Source organism: Mixophyes fleayi, chromosome 4 (genome assembly GCF_038048845.1).
Source record: "Mixophyes fleayi isolate aMixFle1 chromosome 4, aMixFle1.hap1, whole genome shotgun sequence".
Lineage (NCBI taxonomy): Eukaryota > Metazoa > Chordata > Amphibia > Anura > Limnodynastidae > Mixophyes > Mixophyes fleayi.
In genome coordinates, this window is record NC_134405.1 from 37,192,656 (window position 1) to 37,216,860 (window position 24,205).

Here is a 24,205-nt window from a genome sequence, read left to right on the forward strand (position 1 = left end):
AACGTGTTTAAGACCAGGTATTTTATTCAATATAAGAATCTTTGTTATCCAATTTATTAAAGACAAATATAGCATTGAAATACAGTCATATCGTTTTATTAAAAATTACACTTTAACAAAGTTTTTCACACCCGGTCAAATACTGAATGAAAAATACTAATTTTATTTTTTTACAGTTCACCATAAGATCTATTGTATTTTTACACATTAATGGATTAAACACACAGTAATACAGACTCATAACATATAATGAGAGAGCAACATAGTATAATATACTCAACAAGCCAGTCCCTGCAGTAGACCCTCCATGTTCTCACTCTGTGCCCCTTCATCCTCACTCTGTGCCCCTTCATCCTCACTCTGTGTGCCCCTTCATCCTCACCCTGTGCCCCTTCATCCTCACTCTATGCCCCTTCATCCTCACTCTGTGTGCCCCTTCATCCTCACTCTGTGTGCCCCTTCATACTCACTCTGTGCCCCTTCATCCTCACTCTGTGCCCCTTCATCCTCACTCTGTGTGCCCCTTCATCCTCACTCTGTGTGCCCCTTCATCCTCACTCTGTGCCCCTTCATCCTCGCCCTGAGTGCCCCTTCATACTCACTCTCTGTGCCCCTTCATCCTCACTCTGTGCCCCTTCATCCTCACTCTGTGTGCCCCTTCATACTCACTCTCTGTGCCCCTTCATCCTCACTCTGTGCCCCTTCATCCTCACTCTGTGTGCCCCTTCATCCTCACTCTGTGTGCCCCTTCATCCTCACTCTATGCCCCTTCATCCTCGCCCTGAGTGCCCCTTCATCCTCACTCTGTGTGCCCCTTCATCCTCACTCTCTGTGCCCCTTAATCCTCACTCTGTGCCCCTTCATCCTCACCCTGTGTGCCCCTTCATCCTCACTCTGTGTGCCCCTTCATCCTCAACCTGTGCCCCTTCATCCTCACTCTATGCCCCTTCATCCTCGCCCTGAGTGCCCCTTCATCCTCACTCTGTGCCCCTTCATCCTCACTCTGTGCCCCTTCATCCTCACTCTATGCCCCTTCATCCACACCCTGTGTGCCCCTTCATCCTCGCCCTGAGTGCCCCTTCATCCTCACTCTGTGCCCCTTCATCCTCACTCTGTGTGCCCCTTCATCCTCACTCTGTGCCCCTTCATCCTCACTCTATGCCCCTTCATCCACACCCTGTGTGCCCCTTCATCCTCACTCTATGCCCCTTCATCCTCACTCTGTGCCCCTTCATCCTCGCCCTGAGTGCCCCTTCATCCTCACTCTGTGCCCCTTCATCCTCACTCTGTGTGCCCCTTCATCCTCACTCTGTGCCCCTTCATCCTCACTCTGTGTGCCCCTTCATCCTCACCCTGTGTGCCCCTTCATCCTCACTCTGTGTGCCCCTTCATCCTCACTCTGTGTGCCCCTTCATCCTCACTCTGTGCCCCTTCATCCTCACTCTGTGCCCCTTCATCCACACCCTGTGTGCCCCTTCATCCACACCCTGTGTGCCCCTTCCTACTCACTCTGTGTGCCCCTTCATCCACACCCTGTGTGCCCCTTCATCCTCACCCTGTGTGCCCCTTCATCCACACCCTGTGTGCCCCTTCCTACTCACTCTGTACCCCTTCATCCTCACCCTGTGTGCCCCTTCATCCACACTCTGTGTGCCCCTTCATCCTCACCCTGTGTGCCCCTTCATCCTCACCCTGTGTGCCCCTTCATCCTCACTCTGTGTGCCCCTTCATCCTCACCCTGTGTGCCCCTTCATCCTCACTCTGTGCCCCTTCATCCTCACCCTGTGTGCCCCTTCATCCACACTCTGTGTGCCCCTTCATCCTCACACTGTGTGCCCCTTCATCCTCACCCTGTGTGCCCCTTCATCCTCACCCTGTGTGCCCCTTCATCCTTACCCTGTGTGCCCCTTCATCCTCACTCTGTGCCCCTTCATCCTCACCCTGTGCCCCTTCATACTCACTCTGTGTGCCCCTTCATCCTCACCCTGTGTGCCCCTTCATCCTCACTCTGTGTGCCCCTTCATCCTCACTCTGTGTGCCCCCTCATCCTCACTCTGTGTGCCCCTTCATCCTCACTCTGTGTGCCCCTTCATCCTCACCCTGTGTGCCCCCTCATCCTCACTCTGTGTGCCCCTTCATCCTCGCTCTGTGTGCCCCTTCATCCTCACTCTGTGTGCCCCTTCATCCTCGCTCTGTATGCCCCTTCATCCTCGCTCTGTGTGCCCCTTCATCCTCACTCTGTGTGCCCCTTCATCCTCACCCTGTGTGCCCCTTCATCCTCACTCTGTGTGCCCCTTTATCCTCACTCTGTGTGCCCCTTCATCCTCACTCTGTGTGCCCCTTCATCCTCACCCTGTGTGCCCCTTCATCCTCACTCTGTGTGTCCCTTCATCCACACTCTGTGTGCCCCTTCATCCTCACTCTGTGTGTCCCTTCATCCACACTCTGTGTGCCCCTTCATCCTCACTCTGTGCCCCTTCATCCTCACTCTGTGTGCCCCTTCATCCTCACTCTGTGTGCCCCTTCATCCTCACCCTGTGTGCCCCTTCATCCTCACCCTGTCTGCCCCTTCATCCTCACTCTGTGTGCCCCTTTATCCTCACCCTGTGTGCCCCTTCATCCTCGCTCTGTGTGCCCCTTCATCCTCACTCTGTGCCCCTTCATCCTCGCTCTGTGTGCCCCTTCATCCTCACTCTGTGTGCCCCTTCATCCTCACTCTGTGTGCCCCTTCATCCTCACCCTGTGTGCCCCTTCATCCTCACCCTGTGTGCCCCTTCATCCTCGCTCTGTGTGCCCCTTCATCCTCACTCTGTGTGCCCCTTCATCCTCGCTCTGTATGCCCCTTCATCCTCGCTCTGTGTGCCCCTTCATCCTCACTTTAACAAAGTTTTTCACACTCGGTCAAATACTGAATCAAAAATACTATGTTCATTTTTTACAGTTCATCATCAGAGCTATTGTATTTTTACAGATTTATGGATTAAACACACAACAAAATATTTTAAAGTTGGTAGTCAAGAAGGTGTATCAGAAAAGAAAAATTAAAATGCCAAAGGGCCAACATTGGTTTGATCTGATTTTATAATTGTTTGTGTCTATTGAAGATATAATAATTAGGACTGTTTCCCTATATCATATACTCAATTCCTGAGAGTCCCCTTCAATATTCACATATTTCTAAAACATTCAAATTATTATAACCTCTTGTTTCGTTACCACAATTCATTCGTATTTGGTCAATCAATATATGGCCGTATTTATATTAGCGCGTTCCTCCTTTTTCAAACACAGAAATATATATATAATTATATTTTTCTTCGCTCTATTTTGATCCAGGTAGTGCAGGGTTAATGTATGAAATATATAGAATACAATTTATAGTTTTTCATATCTTGACAACACTAGTTTCGAATGTTCAGAGTTTAGATATTAACACGGGTCTCACTCTAACCAATAAACTGGCTGCCGTCACAAGTCTTTCTAAGAGGTCAAACTCTGTGTATCTTATTTTTAAATTTATCTCCTATTTCCTATTTCCACTGTATTATTATATATGAATATACCACGTAATATTACTTCTTGTGTTTCTAAAACATTATTGACTCCATGAGAATTGTAAAGCGCTACGGAATTTGCTGGCGCTATATAAATATATGATGATGGTGATGATATGTTTCTCATTTGTGTGGAATCAGTAATCACCTTAAAATAGCTAAATGTGAATGAGAGGTAAGATTATATCTCTCTCTGCCTAGACAATAAGAGAATCTTAAACAAAAGGTCCATTTGTTGACATAACAGGATGTCAGAGACTGCTAAGATCTAATTAGAATTCTCCTTTATTGTCAGTGACCTTAGGAATGTTCATACTTCATTTACAAGTCAATGAGGTATACACCAGAAGCTGAAAGGGCTCTAGTGAAAGAATATGTATACATTTTATGAGAGACTAATTTAAATTTTACTTTAAGACAAACAGTCTGAGAATACCTGTTGGTCATCCTGGGAACTATTGATGGGAGATGGGGAGGAGTGAATATAAATAGGCTGTATCAGGCTGGTGTTAGTTAGTTGGTGGCTGGAGATCTGGAAGGATGGAACAGTAAGAATGAGCAGAAGGGAAATAGACTGAAGGAGAAATCTACAGAATAAGGTAACTATGTTATGCATAAGAATATATTGATAGATACAGAAATGTTTGCATATATTATGCTGTAGATATTGTATATTTGGATAAATAGATAGATATATCAGTTTTGTGGTGTATTGTTTGTATTTTGTCTTTCTATTCTCTATCAGTGCTGTGGTATCAAGTGTATAATATATCTATATATTTTATCAGTACTATGTGATAATAGAGAAATTTTCAATAGCATTTTGGAAAACCTTTTTCAGCACTATCACTTTTGTATTTATTCAAATATCAAAGAGGGGAACAATGATTCATTGAGTCCACATTTTATTTTTTAGAAATTAAGCTTAGATATATTACTATGTGAGCAGCAGATCAGAACATGAACATCACCCGCTGCTTCTCACACAAAAACAAATGCAATTATAGTCCTCTGGATGCAGTGCGGTGATGTTCATGAGCAGATCTGACACTTTCTAATGTTACTTCAGACTTCACTGAGCAAAGCTGTAAATCTCCTGGGATCTGCAAGAATTCAGCGTCACTGGTAATTATCCCATCTGCCTCCCTTACTCTCCCCATTGTGCCCTCTTGCACTATGTCCCTTTCCATCTAGTAACCCATAAATTGAATACTTACCCCCTTTTTCATCCACATTCAAAAATGTATTTTGAATCCCTAAAATCCTCCACTTGCCTGTATGTCTGGGACCCGTCCCACCTTACTGCATCCTCCAGTAGGATCTTACCCTGCTACTGTCTTTATCATCATACTATCTGCAGCTACAGAATACCAGATAACAGGCACTGTATGTTTGGGAGATGGTGGCTGCAGAGAGTACAACACATTTACTAACAGGCAGAATATGAGGAGGGACAGGGTTCATTTTTAATGATGTAAATTAGTCATAAGACTGAGGGAACGTGACTTTGTGACTTGTGTCATATTGGTGAGATTGAATGTTATTACATTGAGATTTGTGAACATAGCGATGTACTTTCTTGCATACAGTGGACTTGAGAGGAGTAAAACTTGTCCCAATAATAGTAATACTATGGTGCAGATTCAATTGAGAAAAAATCTGCACAAAGTGTCTACCGGAACAGCCGCAAAAGACACCTCACATGGATTTTTTTGCAGAAATCTCACTCATTGAGCATTAATTTTTACCGTACTTACGGTAAAAAGTGTGCAGCCTTGATGCTCTGAGGAACATCGCGGCCAATTGAATCTCCCCCGATATGTAACATCCAGGGTGGTTTAAAATGTGTTTTTTCCATTGTGGCCCCCTCTAACACATCAATAAACCACCAAATGCTCAGTCTTCACCCCTGTAGCTCATATCAGTATCTCTTACTGGAACATGTGTATGTGCACAATATGAGGAGTGTGAACTGGTGTGGGATTCATCAAGGAACAACACAATCCTCCCACCTCCGGCCATATTAGAGGTTATCACCATATGGGTGTGATATCCCTGTCCTGTGCTCTCTATTCTTCTCTCTCCTGTCTGCTGACCCTTCCTGCTCTCCTGTGTGCTCTCCTTTTCCCCAGTAATTAAAATTCTCAGCTGTATAAAAGACTGACGGCTTTTATACAGGTCATAGGAGTGAGGTGATTTCTAATATCTGTTATAGTTTACTGTAGAGGGTAAGTTTTATAAATATATGGTGGTAATCGAACACGTGGTGCTGGTTGGTCACCTGTTCAGGTCTGGGAGGATCCTCCCCCACAGATGTATAAAGGTGTGGTTACACCTGTGGGAGGACCTCAGTACACACCTGCATGTGACAAGACATAAGCGCTGAGGAGGACCAGTGAAGAATCTGTATCAGGCAGGAGGTCTAAGAAGAGTCCAAGAGGGACTGACAGACGAGAGTCCAGAGAGTCATAAGAGAGTCTGTTAAGCAGACTTATCTGCACTTGTGTTAGTAAGGGTACAAGAAGTGAGGTCATGCCCTGAATAGGAACTTAGTATTTATTATTTTTATAGTCTTGTTTGCAGACAATTTAAAAGCATCTTCATTTTGGAAGTTTGCTGGTTGGAGACACTATTTAGCACCAAACACTTACTTTTTTTCCTAAAAATAAAATAATGAAATAGAATCCATGACTGGGTATATTCATTAGTATACATGAATAAATGTATATACTTCAAGTTACTTATATAAAATAATCAATGATTACACTGCTGCTGTCTAAAGTAGACTCACTCATTATTGGTAGGATATAAAAAGTAAGTAAAAAACAAAATAAGGGACAAGCGCTGCTTATTGTTGAGTCAACATTTGGGAATATTATCTAATATGGCACCAGAATATCCAAAAGAAAAAAATATGCTTAGAATCTAAAAATATATTTACTGTAATGCTAAAATGACATTATGTCTTAATTAGAGACATTATTATATTTACATGCATATGATTAAAGTATATATATTTTTTTTCTAAACAGGTGGATTAATGAACCGGATTCTCTCTAATTGCAGAAGAGGACACACACAAAAGAACATTATTTTCTGAATATCTGAGTGTTCACCCACAAGTCATATCGACTACAGAAGTCAGCTCTTATAAGACTTGGGAATTCTCACAAGCTATTTTCATTTTCTGAACAGGAGAAGCCTTCTGTAGCTTGTTACTCATTAAACACACAATGAGTCTCACAGGAGAGAGGCCATATCTATGCTCTGAGTGCGATAAAATGTTTACATGTAAGTCATATCTGATCCAACACCAGAGGATTCACACAGGAGAAAAACCATTTTCATGTTCTGAATGTAGTAAATGTTTCAGGACCAATTCAAGTCTTGTTAAACATCAGCTGATTCACACAGGTGAAAAACCATATTCATGCTCCGAATGTAGTAAATGTTTTAGTAATGATTCAATATTACTACTACACCAGAGGTGTCACACAGGAGAAAAACCATTTTCATGCTCTGAATGCAACAAATGTTTTAGACAGAAGTCAGAACTTATTAGTCACCAGATGTTTCACACAGGAGAGAAGCCATTTTCATGCTCTGAATGTTGTAAATGTTTTAGGAGAAATTCAGAATTAATCCTACACCAGAGGGTTCACACAGGAGAAAAACCATTTTCATGTTCTGAATGTAACAAATGTTTTAAACAGAAGCCACATCTTGTTAGACACCAGAGGATTCACACCGGAGAGAAGCCTTTTTCATGCTCTGAATGTGGCAAGTGTTTTAACGCCAATTCACACCTTGCTACACATAAGAGAAACCACACAGGAGAGAAACCGTTTAAATGTTCTGAATGTAGCAAGTGTTTTATGCGACAGACAAGTCTTATTGTGCATCAGAGAATTCACACAGGAGAGAAACCGTTTCTATGCTCTGAATGTAACACATGTTTTACTCAAAAGTCAACACTTCTTTCTCACCAGAGAATTCACAGAAAGAAGTCACTTGGCTCTGAATAGCACAAGCATATCATATGCAAGTTTAGTTATTTAATCACCAAAATTTTCACACAGATGATAATGCATTTTAATTTACTGATTGTGCCATATGTTTTATGTGAAATCAAAGCCTTTTTAGACTGGAAGAACTGGCACTGAGACTTTGGACCTTTTTACCCCTGATTTAAATTGTGCAGGTCACTTGCACAGAGTGAAGGTTATATGTGATGTGCATTCAATTCTCTCTACAAACCTATTAAATAATAATAAAAGGGACTACAGCTGTATCAGCATCTTCCTTTCCTCCCACTCCCTCCTTGACCCTCTGGCTTTAATCCTCTTCACTCTACTGAAAACACTCTCATTAAGGTCACTATTGACATCCTCACTGCAAAATCCAAGTGTCTTTGCATCCTGGTTATCTTTGTAGACCTCTGCAGAGTATGACACCATTGATCACCCTCTCCTCCTTCAAACCCTCCACTACATTAGCCTCCATGACACTGCCCTTACATGGTTCAACTTCTACTTCACCAACCACTCATTTTGGGTTCCTGCCTTCATTTTCCCTCACTTTCTACTAGATGTCAGTATCCCCCAAGGGTCTTTTCTTGCGCCCTGCTCTTCTCTCTATAAACTTCTTCCCTCTGTGATATTATCATCTCCTTTGTCCTCCATTACCATCTCTAAGCTGCTGACCCCCACACAAGGCCCTCTTTACAAGTGATTTCTTTATGTATTGTTACAGGGTATAATTATATAATCTTGCTGCCTGTATTTACACCATTTTGTTGCTTATGTTCATATTTTATTTTATTTTGCTGTTTGTCAAACCCTTTCTGTTGCCTTACAAAATAAAAGAGAATTCTAAAATGTCATATGTGAGTTTGCATCTATCAATTTTATTACTACTTTGCTTGGAGTTCATAATGGAGGCCTAAAATGTGTCACATTTAAAGTTTAGGATGAGACCTGATCTCTTCTATCTCTGAACTGGTTTAAAACTCAGGTCCTTTTGCAGACTGGAAATGGCCGTGCACCTTCCACACAGGAAGACTTGCCCTAAGAGTGTGCTGATGGCCATCTTGTCCAGCGAACTGAAATCTTGGATCTGCTTTGCAAACCAATGTGCACTGTATGCTTACTCTGTACTGTGTATAGAAAACCCGCACTCCTCCCATTTCCTCTCATTGGCTTGTGCAGTCTTCTGCAGACGCTTCTTATTACTGTGTAAACCCATGTAACTTGGTGGAAACTAGGTGCACATGCGCTAATTAAGGCAGTCGCAGAGCTGAAAGCTGCTTTTGTGCTGCACAGTTGAGGTTTTGCTATTACCATATGACCCCCTCCCCTTGTTCATTTAATGATTTTTCTAATACAAATGGATACATTCTATATATGTATATGTCATGTTATACATGAATGTGCTGTATATACAGTGTAGAGAGTGGGATCATTGTTATATATAGGCAAGTTGGGATGAGCTTTATTTCAAAAGGTTTAGATGTTACTAAGAGAATTGTACATGTGAAATGTTAGTTGTGTGTATATAACATAGGTTACAATGAGGTGATGTTACCTAATATGAGGGTGTAGTACTCTGTATAATAGTAATAGAGATTATGATGAAACAGGACCATATAGCATATAGGCTAAATTACCATGACTTTTGTAGTTCCCGTTTACATCACTGCCAGCTGCCTCCATAAGACTTGATTAAAAATTGAGATATGAAGATTCTTTGCTAATTGTGGAATCAAATTCTTTATTCATTGTTTGTGAATATTGTACATTCTTATGTATTTTTTCTAATCTGGAGCCAAGGTTGATTTTTGATGCAGGGCTGACAATCTGACGCCCAACAACATAAATTTCCAAAAAGGCCAGTTATCCATATTACTATGCAGCAAATGTATCATCTATGAATTGTTCCACCTGGACTGATATGTAAATATTTGAATTTACAGCCAATTATTATTACAAACTTTAATGTAAGTAGCATTAACATACTCTGCAGTACTTTACAGTTAGTAACAATCAAGACAGGTTATTGGCAAAGCTGTCTGGAGACCATGCTCACAAGTTTGCGGTCTATAGGAAAATAGGAATATTATACTTGATAAGTGGCTCAGACTGTATATTGGTTCTGACAGATTGCAATAAGAAGCAGTTCTTAGTGGGGCTAAATGTGGTCACACAGTTATGTAAAACACAATTTGAGTGACTTGAGTAGAGAGGTGGTAATCCAGCAAAGTACCCGAGGGAAGATATGAAGGTGGTTCTGGAATTTGAAAAGCTAAAGAGAAGAGTTTTCAGGAAACACCTGAAGGTTTGGAGTCTGGGGGGAAAGTATTACTGTTTGAGGAAGGATATTCCATAGAGTAATTGCAGCCTGAAATAAGTCCTGTAACCAGGAATGGAAGCAAGTTAAGTGTGGATGAGAGAAGCATGTATTAATGTTTTTGATGGTCATAGCATTGAGAACACAATAATCAATGCATGGTCTAAGTGTTCCGTCTTTTTCTTTATGAAGAAGATGTCCATGGCTGGAAAAGATGACGGTCTAATAAATCCCTGCTGTCAGTTCTCTTTAATATATTCTGCCATAGCTTGAGTCTACGGGGTGGAGAGACGATACACATGACCTCAAGGAGGGTTATTTCCATGAAGAATATCCATGGAGAAGACCCATGCCTGGTGAGGTGAGTGCACGTTCAAGGCATGACTCTATGACACAGTTGGCAGTAGCTATCTTCTCCCTAGGAGTGGGGAGCAATTTGTTCAATCCCTATAACTTTAAGTACTCTAGAGTTGCCTTGAAATTGATGCTTATAATATCTTAGTATGCTATATGTGAACAAACCATTTATAATATTTCTACAACGCTCAAGTAATACTGTTTTAAATTGGCAAATGGTTCTCTCTACATATTGCAATTGCACTCTAAAAGGTAGATTACATAATTGACAGTAAAAATTTTAAAACCCACAAAGGAAACGTGATTTAAACATCAAAAGAAACATATGTGTTATAAATATCAACCTCATCTATTCTCATTCTTATAATTAATTTGATCCATCCAGCATTATTCTCTGTAAAAATTAGGCAGAACCAAGCATTATTCGAAATGAATAAAAGTTGTGATTGTTGTGACATCATAGCTATTTGCACCAAGCTTTTCTAGAGCACCTGCCAGCCCGCAAAACTAGGTGCAGATTGCTGTTACATGGGGTGTTTCCTTAGTCAATGAAGTGGACATTTACTTAGATGTGCTGTGTGGCCAACAAGTCCACATATGCACCGTACCCCGCCCACTGATGTGTGACAATATCACTACAAGCCTCCACAGCTGTGTAATCACATGTATAGTATCCTCACGTATCAGTAGGCTGGCAAATAACATTGTCATGTCCTCCTTCCTACCTGCTTTTCCTGCAGGCAGGAAGACATTCTCTGAAGTCTGGGAGTAAAATCTGGGAGCCTACCGGAGAGTCCAGGGGGGAAATTTATCAAGCTGCGAGTTTCCAGCGGGTTTGAAAAGTGGAGATGTTGCCTATAACAACCAATGAGATTCTAGCCATCATTTTGTAGAATGTACTAAATAAATGATAACTACAATCTGACTGGATGGTGAAGTAAGACCATTGACTTTCAATTTCTGCAGAAGGCTCTGGCCTTGATCTGGCATTTTAAATGAGTAGGTCTAGTTTGTGTGAGTGAATACAAGCTGAAATGGAAACCCCCATCGGAATGAGATATTGAGGGAGCGAAGACATTGAGTGATTTCAACAAGATTCCATTGTTTCTTTAAGGTGATTGGGGAAAGATTTAAAAAAAAGAGAGTTTGTCCCGGAATAAGACATGCTTTTCAGATTGCATGCAGCAAGGAGAATTTTCTACTTCACAGAATAGTAGTGTAGACGCACTGTCACATCTCGTGGTAGTAAATATTTTCACAAAAATATCATATGTGATATAAACATCGACCTGATCTACTCTCATTCTTATCATTAATTTGATCCATAAATGAACCAGCACCAAGAAGTAATATAGGTAAAAATGAGGCAGAACCAAGCATTATTCTAAATGAAGAAAAGGGGTGGTTGTTGGTTTCACTTAGATGTGACATGTTTGCTATTTGCACCAAGCTCATTTTCTGGAGCATCTGCCAGTCCACAAAACTAGGTGCAGATTGCGGTTACATGGGGTGTTTCCATAGTCTGTGAAGTGGACATTTAGTTAGATGTGCTGTGTGGCCAACTAGTCCACCTCTGCACCATACCCCGCACACTGATGGGTGATGATGTCACTGGAAGCCTCCACAGCTGTGTAATGACATGTTTGCATCATCATGTAGCAGTAAGGGGGCCGAGATTTGGCTAATTACGTTCTCATGTCACCCTTCTCGCCTGCTGCTCCTGCTATCCGGGACAATGACAATCTCTGGAGTCTGGGAGCCACCCGGACTGTCCAGGTTTTGGGATAAGCTTAATAAATAAAAGTAAAATGGGCAGGCTTTGTGGACAATTGGCTTCTATGTTTCTAAATATTAAGGCTTATTTATAAACATGCAAGAGTTCTCTACCATTATAATTGAGTGATGTAGTGCGCCTACTTTTTTACAGATGTACCTGTGTTCATGGGTGTCACACTATATTGGGGCTAACCTAGGCTATCTACCCATGCTAATCAAAATAAACATTAGGGGCGCTAGTATTTACACTTCACAATAATTTTATTAAAATCCAATAAAATATAAAATAATACCACTACATATGGCCATAGATACCATAAAAGGTTAACATTCAATGCACACAATATTGAGACTTATAGAGAATGTGCTTCTTAGCAAGTGCATCTATATTCACTATATTGAAATGAACTAGTAAATAGTATAAAACAATATTAATGTTCACATATAGAGGTAGATGGAGCAAGCGCAATTGAAGGATAGATGTAATTAAGCAAATAGCGAGAATACAGATTGCCTAAGACAAACTTAATGCAGATTGCTGTAATTTAATTTCCATGGCATCGGTGAAACTTCAAAGATCTATCACATTGATACGTATATATCCAGATGTAGAATACCGGGAAGATAAAACGAATCCCTCGTTGTGATGTATTCAGCGGTCCCAATATATAGGCAGTCTCCCAGTCTGCGCATAGGCCCAGTCGACCGTTCCGATGGAATAGACTGAAATTCAAATCGGTAGTATTCAGCAAATCTGTATAGGTGTTAGACAGTCTTGCTAGCTAACCACAGCATGTAATGTGCCCAACTGAGCATGTATAGATGTACATATCACCTGTTTCTTCATGCGGCTTGGCAATAAATAATATGGTTAATCCTCTCCTTTATCTTGCACCGTATAGATTGCAGTTCATAGCAGTCCAAGTGAACATTGAGGAGATCCCCGGGGTCTCATGGCCAAGAATATATCTCTGAAAAACTTTTAGTGTAAGCTTGACGCGTTTCTCGGCCATAGCTATTTCATCAGAATCTACCCATGCTAACCAGCTAAGAGTGTACCCGGAGATGTCTCACCACCAAATCTGGAGAACCGGGCTGTGCTCTACTCTTATTCCCAGACCTGCTTATGCGGGGAAGTTTATAAAATGTAACAATTGTCTTAAAGGAAAAAAAGAACATTTATTAATAAAACATTAGTTTAAAATTGAGTTTAGCAGCGCGGCTAACGTTAACGTAGAGTTTCATTACTGAACACTCTGTCACTGATTGACAGAATGCGGTTTTATAGTATTTGAACAAAGTCTAGGGGATGGGAACGTTCAATAATATACATAAAGTATTACAATGTTATACAGCAATTCCATAAATAAGTTAATTATAACATGCAGTAGTTCTCTATTTTGGTAGCTGTATGACATCTCTGTTTGGTGGCTGTATGACATCTCTGTTTGGTGGCTGTATGACATCTCTGTTTGGTGGCTGTATGACATCTCTGTTTGGTGGCTGTATGACATCTCTGTTTGGTGACTGTATGACATCTCTGTTTGGTGGCTGTATGACATCTCTGTTTGGTGGCTGTATGACATCTCTGTTTGGTGGCCGTATGACATCTCTGTTTGGTGGCCGTATGACATCTCTGTTTGGTGGCCGTATGACATCTCTGTTTGGTGGCCGTATGACATCTCTGTTTGGTGGCCGTATGACATCTCTGTTTGGTGGCTGTATGACATCTCTGTTTGGTGGCTGTATGACATCTCTGTTTGGTGGCTGTATGACATCTCTGTTTTGGTAGCTGTATGACATCTCTGTTTGGTGACTGTATGACATCTCTGGTTTGGTGGCCGTATGACATCTCTGTTTGGTGGCCGTATGACATCTCTGTTTGGTAGCTGTATGACATCTCTGTTTGGTGGCTGTATGACATCTCTGTTTGGTGACTGTATGACATCTCTGTTTGGTAGCTGTATGACATCTCTGTTTGGTGACTGTATGACATCTCTGTTTGGTGGCTGTATGACATCTCTGTTTTGGTAGCTGTATGACATCTCTGTTTGGTAGCTGTATGACATCTCTGTTTGGTGACTGTATGACATCTCTGTTTGGTGGCTGTATGACATCTCTGTTTGGTGGCTGTATGACATCTCTGTTTGGTGACTGTATGACATCTCTGTTTGGTAGCTGTATGACATCTCTGTTTTGGTGGCTGTATGACATCTCTGTTTTGGTAGCTGTATGACATCTCTGTTTTGGTGGCTGTATGACATCTCTGTTTGGTGGCTGTATGACATCTCTGTTTGGTGACTGTATGACATCTCTGTTTTGGTGGCTGTATGACATCTCTGTTTTGGTGGCTGTATGACATCTCTGTTTGGTGACTGTATGACATCTCTGTTTTGGTGGCTGTATGACATCTCTGTTTTGGTGGCTGTATGACATCTCTGTTTGGTGGCTGTATGACATCTCTGTTTGGTGACTGTATGACATCTCTGTTTTGGTGGCTGTATGACATCTCTGTTTGGTGGCTGTATGACATCTCTGTTTTGGTAGCTGTATGACATCTCTGTTTGGTAGCTGTATGACATCTCTGTTTGGTGGCTGTATGACATCTCTGTTTTGGTAGCTGTATGACATCTCTGTTTGGTAGCTGTATGACATCTCTGTTTGGTAGCTGTATGACATCTCTGTTTGGTAGCTGTATGACATCTCTGTTTGGTGGCTGTATGACATCTCTGTTTGGTAGCTGTATGACATCTCTGTTTGGTGGCTGTATGACATCTCTGTTTTGGTAGCTGTATGACATCTCTGTTTGGTAGCTGTATGACATCTCTGTTTTGGTAGCTGTATGACATCTCTGTTTGGTAGCTGTATGACATCTCTGTTTGGTGGCTGTATGACATCTCTGTTTTGGTAGCTGTATGACATCTCTGTTTGGTAGCTGTATGACATCTCTGTTTGGTAGCTGTATGACATCTCTGTTTGGTAGCTGTATGACATCTCTGTTTGGTGGCTGTATGACATCTCTGTTTTGGTAGCTGTATGACATCTCTGTTTAGTGACTGTATGACATCTCTGTTTGGTGGCTGTATGACATCTCTGTTTGGTGGCTGTATGACATCTCTGTTTTGGTAGCTGTATGACATCTCTGTTTAGTGACTGTATGACATCTCTGTTTGGTGGCTGTATGACATCTCTGTATTGGTGGCTGTATGACATCTCTGTTTGGTGGCTGTATGACATCTCTGTTTGATGGCTGTATGACATCTCTGTTTTGGTCCCTCAGCAGTGTTGACACCTGGATATTTTGGTCCACCAGATGGTACATATCATATATATATCTTAAAAACATTATTATTAGTGATTTCATATTTGGTCTTAAATTAATAAGGGTTTAACAACAGATGTGATAGTGATATTTTGGTAGACTCTGGACCTTTTGTTTATTACTTATGTCTTATATTAATATACTGACTATTAATTCTTGACTCTTGTTTTGTACGGTGAGGCTCCCACATACAGACAGAACAATGCTTTGAACTTCACTTTCCACACCTAGGTGTTGTCTCAGTATGGAAACCTCTTTAGTATTGTGTTTACATGTGACTTGTGAATACAACAAGAGGCTGTGTTTATACTAACTATATGTGCAAATATACTCTTTACATATAGATTAGGTTTTATAAGTTTCCCATGAGACTCTAATTAATATTCAAAGTAACGTGTTTAAGACCAGGTATTTTATTCAATATAAGAATCTTTGTTATCCAATTTATTAAAGACAAATATAGCATTGAAATACAGTCATATCGTTTTATTAAAAATTACACTTTAACAAAGTTTTTCACACCCGGTCAAATACTGAATGAAAAATACTAATTTTATTTTTTTACAGTTCACCATAAGATCTATTGTATTTTTACACATTAATGGATTAAACACACAGTAATACAGACTCATAACATATAATGAGAGAGCAACATAGTATAATATACTCAACAAGCCAGTCCCTGCAGTAGACCCTCCATGTTCTCACTCTGTGCCCCTTCATCCTCACTCTGTGCCCCTTCATCCTCACTCTGTGTGCCCCTTCATCCTCACTCTATGCCCCTTCATCCTCGCCCTGAGTGCCCCTTCATCCTCACTCTGTGTGCCCCTTCATCCTCACTCTGTGTGCCCCTTCATCCTCACTCTCTGTGCCCCTTAATCCTCACTCTGTGCCCCTTCATCCTCACCCTGTGTGCCCCTTCATCCTCACTCTGTGTGCCCCTTCATCCTCAACCTGTGCCCCTTCATCCTCACTCTATGCCCCTTCATCCTCGCCCTGAGTGCCCCTTCATCCTCACTCTGTGCCCCTTCATCCTCACTCTGTGCCCCTTCATCCTCACTCTATGCCCCTTCATCCACACCCTGTGTGCCCCTTCATCCTCGCCCTGAGTGCCCCTTCATCCTCACTCTGTGCCCCTTCATCCTCACTCTGTGTGCCCCTTCATCCTCACTCTGTGCCCCTTCATCCTCACTCTATGCCCCTTCATCCACACCCTGTGTGCCCCTTCATCCTCACTCTATGCCCCTTCATCCTCACTCTGTGCCCCTTCATCCTCGCCCTGAGTGCCCCTTCATCCTCACTCTGTGCCCCTTCATCCTCACTCTGTGTGCCCCTTCATCCTCACTCTGTGCCCCTTCATCCTCACTCTGTGTGCCCCTTCATCCTCACCCTGTGTGCCCCTTCATCCTCACTCTGTGTGCCCCTTCATCCTCACTCTGTGCCCCTTCATCCTCACTCTGTGCCCCTTCATCCACACCATGTGTGCCCCTTCATCCTCACCCTGTGTGCCCCTTCATCCACACCCTGTGTGCCCCTTCCTACTCACTCTGTGTGCCCCTTCATCCACACCCTGTGTGCCCCTTCATCCTCACCCTGTGTGCCCCTTCATCCACACCCTGTGTGCCCCTTCCTACTCACTCTGTACCCCTTCATCCTCACCCTGTGTGCCCCTTCATCCACACTCTGTGTGCCTCTTCATCCTCACCCTGTGTGCCCCTTCATCCTCACCCTGTGTGCCCCTTCATCCTCACTCTGTGTGCCCCTTCATCCTCACCCTGTGTGCCCCTTCATCCTCACTCTGTGCTCCTTCATCCTCACCCTGTGTGCCCCTTCATCCACACTCTGTGTGCCCCTTCATCCTCACACTGTGTGCCCCTTCATCCTCACCCTGTGTGCCCCTTCATCCTCACCCTGTGTGCCCCTTCATCCTTACCCTGTGTGCCCCTTCATCCTCACTCTGTGCCCCTTCATCCTCACCCTGTGCCCCTTCATACTCACTCTGTGTGCCCCTTCATCCTCACCCTGTGTGCCCCTTCATCCTCACTCTGTGTGCCCCTTCATCCTCACTCTGTGTGCCCCCTCATCCTCACTCTGTGTGCCCCTTCATCCTCACTCTGTGTGCCCCTTCATCCTCACCCTGTGTGCCCCCTCATCCTCACTCTGTGTGCCCCTTCATCCTCGCTCTGTGTGCCCCTTCATCCTCACTCTGTGTGCCCCTTCATCCTCGCTCTGTATGCCCCTTCATCCTCGCTCTGTGTGCCCCTTCATCCTCACTCTGTGTGCCCCATTCATCCTCACCCTGTGTGCCCCTTCATCCTCACTCTGTGTGCCCCTTCATCCTCACTCTGTGTGCCCCTTCATCCTCACTCTGTGTGCCCCTTCATCCTCACCCTGTGTGCCCCTTCATCCTCACTCTGTGTGTCCCTTCATCCACACTCTGTGTGCCCCTTCATCCTCACTCTGTGTGTCCCTTCATCCACACTCTGTGTGCCCCTTCATCCTCACTCTGTGCCCCTTCATCCTCACTCTGTGTGCCCCTTCATCCTCACTCTGTGTGCCCCTTCATCCTCACCCTGTGTGCCCCTTCATCCTCACCCTGTGTGCCCCTTCATCCTCACTCTGTGTGCCCCTTTATCCTCACCCTGTGTGCCCCTTCATCCTCGCTCTGTGTGCCCCTTCATCCTCACTCTGTGCCCCTTCATCCTCACTCTGTGTGCCCCTTCATCCTCACTCTGTGTGCCCCTTCATCCTCACCCTGTGTGCCCCTTCATCCTCACCCTGTGTGCCCCTTCATCCTCGCTCTGTGTGCCCCTTCATCCTCACTCTGTGTGCCCCTTCATCCTCGCTCTGTATGCCCCTTCATCCTCGCTCTGTGTGCCCCTTCATCCTCACTTTAACAAAGTTTTTCACACTCGGTCAAATACTGAATCAAAAATACTATGTTCATTTTTTACAGTTCATCATCAGAGCTATTGTATTTTTACAGATTTATGGATTAAACACACAACAAAATATTTTAAAGTTGGTAGTCAAGAAGGTGTATCAGAAAAGAAAAATTAAAATGCCAAAGGGCCAACATTGGTTTGATCTGATTTTATAATTGTTTGTGTCTATTGAAGATATAATAATTAGGACTGTTTCCCTATATCATATACTCAATTCCTGAGAGTCCCCTTCAATATTCACATATTTCTAAAACATTCAAATTATTATAACCTCTTGTTTCGTTACCACAATTCATTCGTATTTGGTCAATCAATATATGGCCGTATTTATATTAGCGCGTTCCTCCTTTTTCAAACACAGAAATATATATATAATGATATTTTTCTTCGCTCTATTTTGATCCAGGTAGTGCAGGGTTAATGTATGAAATATATAGAATACAATTTATAGTTTTTCATATCTTGACAACACTAGTTTCGAATGTTCAGAGATTAGATATTAACACGGGTCTCACTCTAACCAATAAACTGGCTGCCGTCACAAGTCTTTCTAAGAGGTCAAACTCTGTGTATCTTATTTTTAAATTTATCTCCTATTTCCTATTTCCACTGTATTATTATATATGAATATACCACGTAATATTACTTCTTGTGTTTCTAAAACATTATTGACTCCATGAGAATTGTAAAGCGCTACGGAATTTGCTGGCGCTATATAAATATATGATGATGGTGATGATATGTTTCTCATTTGTGTGGAATCAGTAATCACCTTAAAATAGCTAAATGTGAATGAGAGGTAAGATTATATCTCTCTCTGCCTAGACAATAAGAGAATCTTAAACAAAAGGTCCATTTGTTGACATAACAGGATGTCAGAGACTGCTAAGATCTAATTAGAATTCTCCTTTATTGTCAGTGACCTTAGGAATGTTCATACTTCATTTACAAGTCAATGAGGTATACACCAGAAGCTGAAAGGGCTCTAGTGAAAGAATATGTATACATTTTATGAGAGACTAATTTAAATTTTACTTTAAGACAAACAGTCTGAGAATACCTGTTGGTCATCCTGGGAACTATTGATGGGAGATGGGGAGGAGTGAATATAAATAGGCTGTATCAGGCTGGTGTTAGTTAGTTGGTGGCTGGAGATCTGGAAGGATGGAACAGTAAGAATGAGCAGAAGGGAAATAGACTGAAGGAGAAATCTACAGAATAAGGTAACTATGTTATGCATAAGAATATATTGATAGATACAGAAATGTTTGCATATATTATGCTGTAGATATTGTATATTTGGATAAATAGATAGATATATCAGTTTTGTGGTGTATTGTTTGTATTTTGTCTTTCTATTCTCTATCAGTGCTGTGGTATCAAGTGTATAATATATCTATATATTTTATCAGTACTATGTGATAACGGAGGATTTTTTCAATAGCATTTTGGAAAACCTTTTTCAGCACTATCACTTTTGTATTTATTCAAATATCACAGAGAGGAACAATGATTCATTGAGTCCACATTTTATCTTTTAGAAATTAAGCTTAGATATATTACTATGTGAGCAGCAGATAAGAACATGAACATCACCCGCTGCTTCTCACACAAAAACAAATGTAATTATAGTCCTCTGGCTGCAGTGCGGTGATGTTCATGAGCAGATCTGACACTTTCTAATGTTACTTCAGACTTCACTGAGCAAAGCTGTAAATCTCCTGGGATCTGCAAGAATTCAGCGTCACTGGTAATTATCCCATCTGCCTCCCTTACTCTCCCCATTGTGCCCTCTTGCACTCTGTCCCTTTCCATCTAGTAACCTATAAATTGAATACTTACCCCCTTTTTCATCCACATTCAAAAATGTATTTTGAATCCCTAAAATCCTCCACTTGCCTGTATGTCTGGGACCCGTCCCACCTTACTGCATCCTCCAGTAGGATCTTACCCTGCTACTGTCTTTATCATCATACTATCTGCAGCTACAGAATACCAGATAACAGGCACTGTATGTTTGGGACATGGTGGCTGCAGAGTGTACGGGCAGAATATGAGGAGGGACAGGGTTCATTTTTAATGATGTAAATTAGTCATAAGACTGAGGGAATGTGACTTTGTGACTTGTGTCATATTGGTGAGATTGAATGTTATTACATTGAGATTTGTGAACATAGCGATATACTTTCTTGCATACAGTGGACTTGAGAGGAGTAAAACTTGTCCCAATAATAGTAATACTATGGTGCAGATTCAATTGAGAAAAAATCTGCACAAAGTGTCTACCGGAACAGCCGCAGAAGACACCTCACATGGATTTTTTTGCAGAAATCTCACTCATTGAGCATACATTTTTACCGTACTTATGGTAAAAAGTGTGCAGCCTTGATGCTCTGAGGAACATCGCGGCCAATTGAATCTACCCCGATATGTAACAGCCAGGGTGGTTTAAAATGTGTTTTTTCCATTGTGGCCCCCTCTAACACACCAATAAACCACCAAATGCTCAGTCTTCACCCCTGTAGCTCATACCAGTATCTCTTACTGGAACATGTGTATGTGCACAATATGAGGAGTGTGAACTGGTGTAGGATTCATCAAGGAACAACACAATCCTCCCACCTCCGGCCATATTAGAGGTTGTCAGCATATGGGTGTGATATCCCTGTCCTTTGCTCTCTATTCTTCTCTCTCCTGTCTGCTGACTCTTTCTGCTCTCCTGTGTGCTCTCCTTTTCCCCAGTAATTAAAATTCTCAGCTGTATAAAAGACTGACGGCTTTTATACAGGTCATAGGAGTGAGGTGATTTCTAATATCTGTTATAGTTTACTGTAGAGGGTAAGTTTTATAAATATATGGTGGTAATCGAACACGTGGTGCTGGTTGGTCACCTGTTCAGGTCTGGGAGGATCCTCCCCCACAGAGGTATAAAGGTGTGGTTACACCTGTGGGAGGACCTCAGTACACACCTGCATGTGACAAGACATAAGCGCTGAGGAGGACCAGTGAAGAATCTGTATCAGGCAGGAGGTCTGAGAAGAGTCCAAGAGGGACTGACAGACGAGAGTCCAGAGAGTCATAAGAGAGTCTGTTAAGCAGACTTATCTGCACTTGTTAGTAAGGGTACAAGAAGTGAGGTCATGCCCTGAATAGGAACTAAGTATTTATTATTTTTATAGTCTTGTTTGCAGACAATTTAAAAGCATCTTCATTTTGGAAGTTTGCTGGTTGGAGACACTATTTAGCACCAAACACTTACTTTTTTTTCTAAAAATAAAATAATGAAATACAATCCATGACTGGGTATATTTATTAGTGTACATGAATAAATGTATATACTTCAAGTTACTTATATAAAATAATCAATGATTACACTGCTGCTGTCTAAAGTAGACTCACTCATTATCGGTAGGATATAAACAGTAAGTAAAAAACAAAATAAGGGACAAGCGCTGCTTATTGTTGAGTCAACATTTGGGAATATTATCTAATATGGCACCAGAATATCCAAAATAAAAAAATATGTTTAGAATCTAAAAATATATTTACTGTAATGCTAAAATGACATTATGTCTTAATTAGAGACATTATTATATTTACATGCATATGATTAAAGTATATATATTTTTTTTCTAAACAGGTGGATTAATGAACCGGATTCTCTCTAATTGCAGAAGAGGACACACACAAAAGAACATTATTTTCTGAATATCTGAGTGTTCACCCACAAGTCATATCGACTACAGAAGTCGGCTCTTATAAGACTTGAGAATTCTCACAACCTATTTTCATTTTCTGAACAGGAGAAGCTTTCTGTAGCTTGTTACTCATTAAACACACAATGAATCTCACAGGAGAGAGGCCATATCTATGCTCTGAGTGCGATAAAATGTTTTCATGTAAGTCATATCTGATCCAACACCAGAGGATTCACACAGGAGAAAAACCATTTTCATGTTCTGAATGTAGTAAATGTTTCAGGACCAATTCAAGTCTTGTTAAACATCAGCTGATTCACACAGGTGAAAAACCATATTCATGCTCCGAATGTAGTAAATGTTTTAGTAATGATTCAATATTACTACTACACCAGAGGTGTCACACAGGAGAAAAACCATTTTCATGCTCTGAATGCAACAAATGTTTTAGACAGAAGTCAGAACTTATTAGTCACCAGATGTTTCACACAGGAGAGAAGCCATTTTCATGCTCTGAATGTTGTAAATGTTTTAGGAGAAATTCAGAATTAATCCTACACCAGAGGGTTCACACAGGAGAAAAACCATTTTCATGTTCTGAATGTAACAAATGTTTTAAACAGAAGCCACATCTTGTTAGACACCAGAGGATTCACACCGGAGAGAAGCCTTTTTCATGCTCTGAATGTGGGAAGTGTTTTAACACCAATTCACACCTTGCTACACATAAGAGAAACCACACAGGAGAGAAACCGTTTAAATGTTCTGAATGTAGCAAGTGTTTTATGCGACAGACAAGTCTTATTGTGCATCAGAGAATTCACACAGGAGAGAAACCGTTTCTATGCTCTGAATGTAACACATGTTTTACTCAAAAGTCAACACTTCTTTCTCACCAGAGAATTCACAGAAAGAAGTCACTTGGCTCTGAATAGCACAAGCATATCATATGCAAGTTTAGTTATTTAATCACCAAAATTTTCACACAGATGATAATGCATTTTAATTTACTGATTGTGCCATATGTTTTATGTGAAATCAAAGCCTTTTTAGACTGGAAGAACTGGCACTGAGACTTTGGACCTTTTTACCCCTGATTTAAATTGTGCAGGTCACTTGCACAGAGTGAAGGTTATATGTGATGTGCATTCAATTCTCTCTACAAACCTATTAAATAATAATAAAAGGGACTACAGCTGTATCAGCATCTTCCTTTCCTCCCACTCCCTCCTTGACCCTCTGGCTTTAATCCTCTTCACTCTACTGAAAACACTCTCATTAAGGTCACTATTGACATCCTCACTGAAAAAATCCAAGTGTCTTTGCATCCTGGTTATCTTTGTAGACCTCTGCAGAGTATGACACCATTGATCACCTTCTCCTCCTGCAAACCCTCCACTACATTAGCCTCCATGACACTGCCCTTACATGGTTCAACTTCTACTTCACCAACCACTCATTTTGGGTTCCTGCCTTCATTTTCCCTCATTTTCTACTAGATGTCAGTATCCCCCAAGGGTCTTTTCTTGCCCCCTGCTCTTCTCTCTATAAACTTCTTCCCTCTGTGATATTATCATCTCCTTTGTCCTCCATTACCATCTCTAAGCTGCTGACCCCCACACAAGGCCCTCTTTACAAGTGATTTCTTTATGTATTGTTACAGGGTATAATTATATAATCTTGCTGCCTGTATTTACACCATTTTGTTGCTTATGTTCATATTTTATTTTATTTTGCTGTTTGTCAAACCCTTTCTGTTGCCTTACAAAATAAAAGAGAATTCTAAAATGTCATATGTGAGTTTGCATCTATCAATTTTATTACTACTTTGCTTGGAGTTCATAATGGAGTCCTAAAATGTGTCACATTTAAAGTTTAGGATGAGACCTGATCTCTTCTATCTCTGAACTGGTGTAAAACTCAGGTCCTTTTGCAGACTGGAAATGGCCGTGCACCTTCCACACAGGAAGACTTGCCCTAAGAGTGTGCTGATGGCCATCTTGTCCAGCGAACTGAAATCTTGGATCTGCTTTGCAAACCAATGTGCACTGTATGCTTACTCTGTACTGTATATAGAAAACCCTCACTCCTCCCATTTCCTCTCATTGGCTTGTGCAGTCTTCTGCAGGCACTCCTTATTGCTGTGTAAACCCATGCAGCTTGGTGGAAACTAGGTGCACATGCGCTAATTAAGGCAGCCGCAGAGCT

The 24,205-nt window shown here is 41.6% G+C and overlaps 1 protein-coding gene across 1 annotated transcript in view; it reads left to right on the forward strand.

The window, feature by feature from the left end:
- Positions 1 to 23,296, forward strand: part of LOC142151202 (uncharacterized) — a 76,037-nt gene extending 52,741 nt beyond the window's left edge. The window contains exons 4-5 of the mRNA XM_075206571.1: positions 6,793 to 7,551; positions 22,149 to 23,296. Coding sequence (XP_075062672.1) covers positions 6,793 to 7,551; positions 22,149 to 22,932 — 1,543 coding nt within the window. The 3' untranslated portion in view covers positions 22,933 to 23,296. The remainder of the gene's footprint in view (positions 1 to 6,792; positions 7,552 to 22,148) is intronic.
- Positions 23,297 to 24,205: the final 909 nt, after the last annotated feature.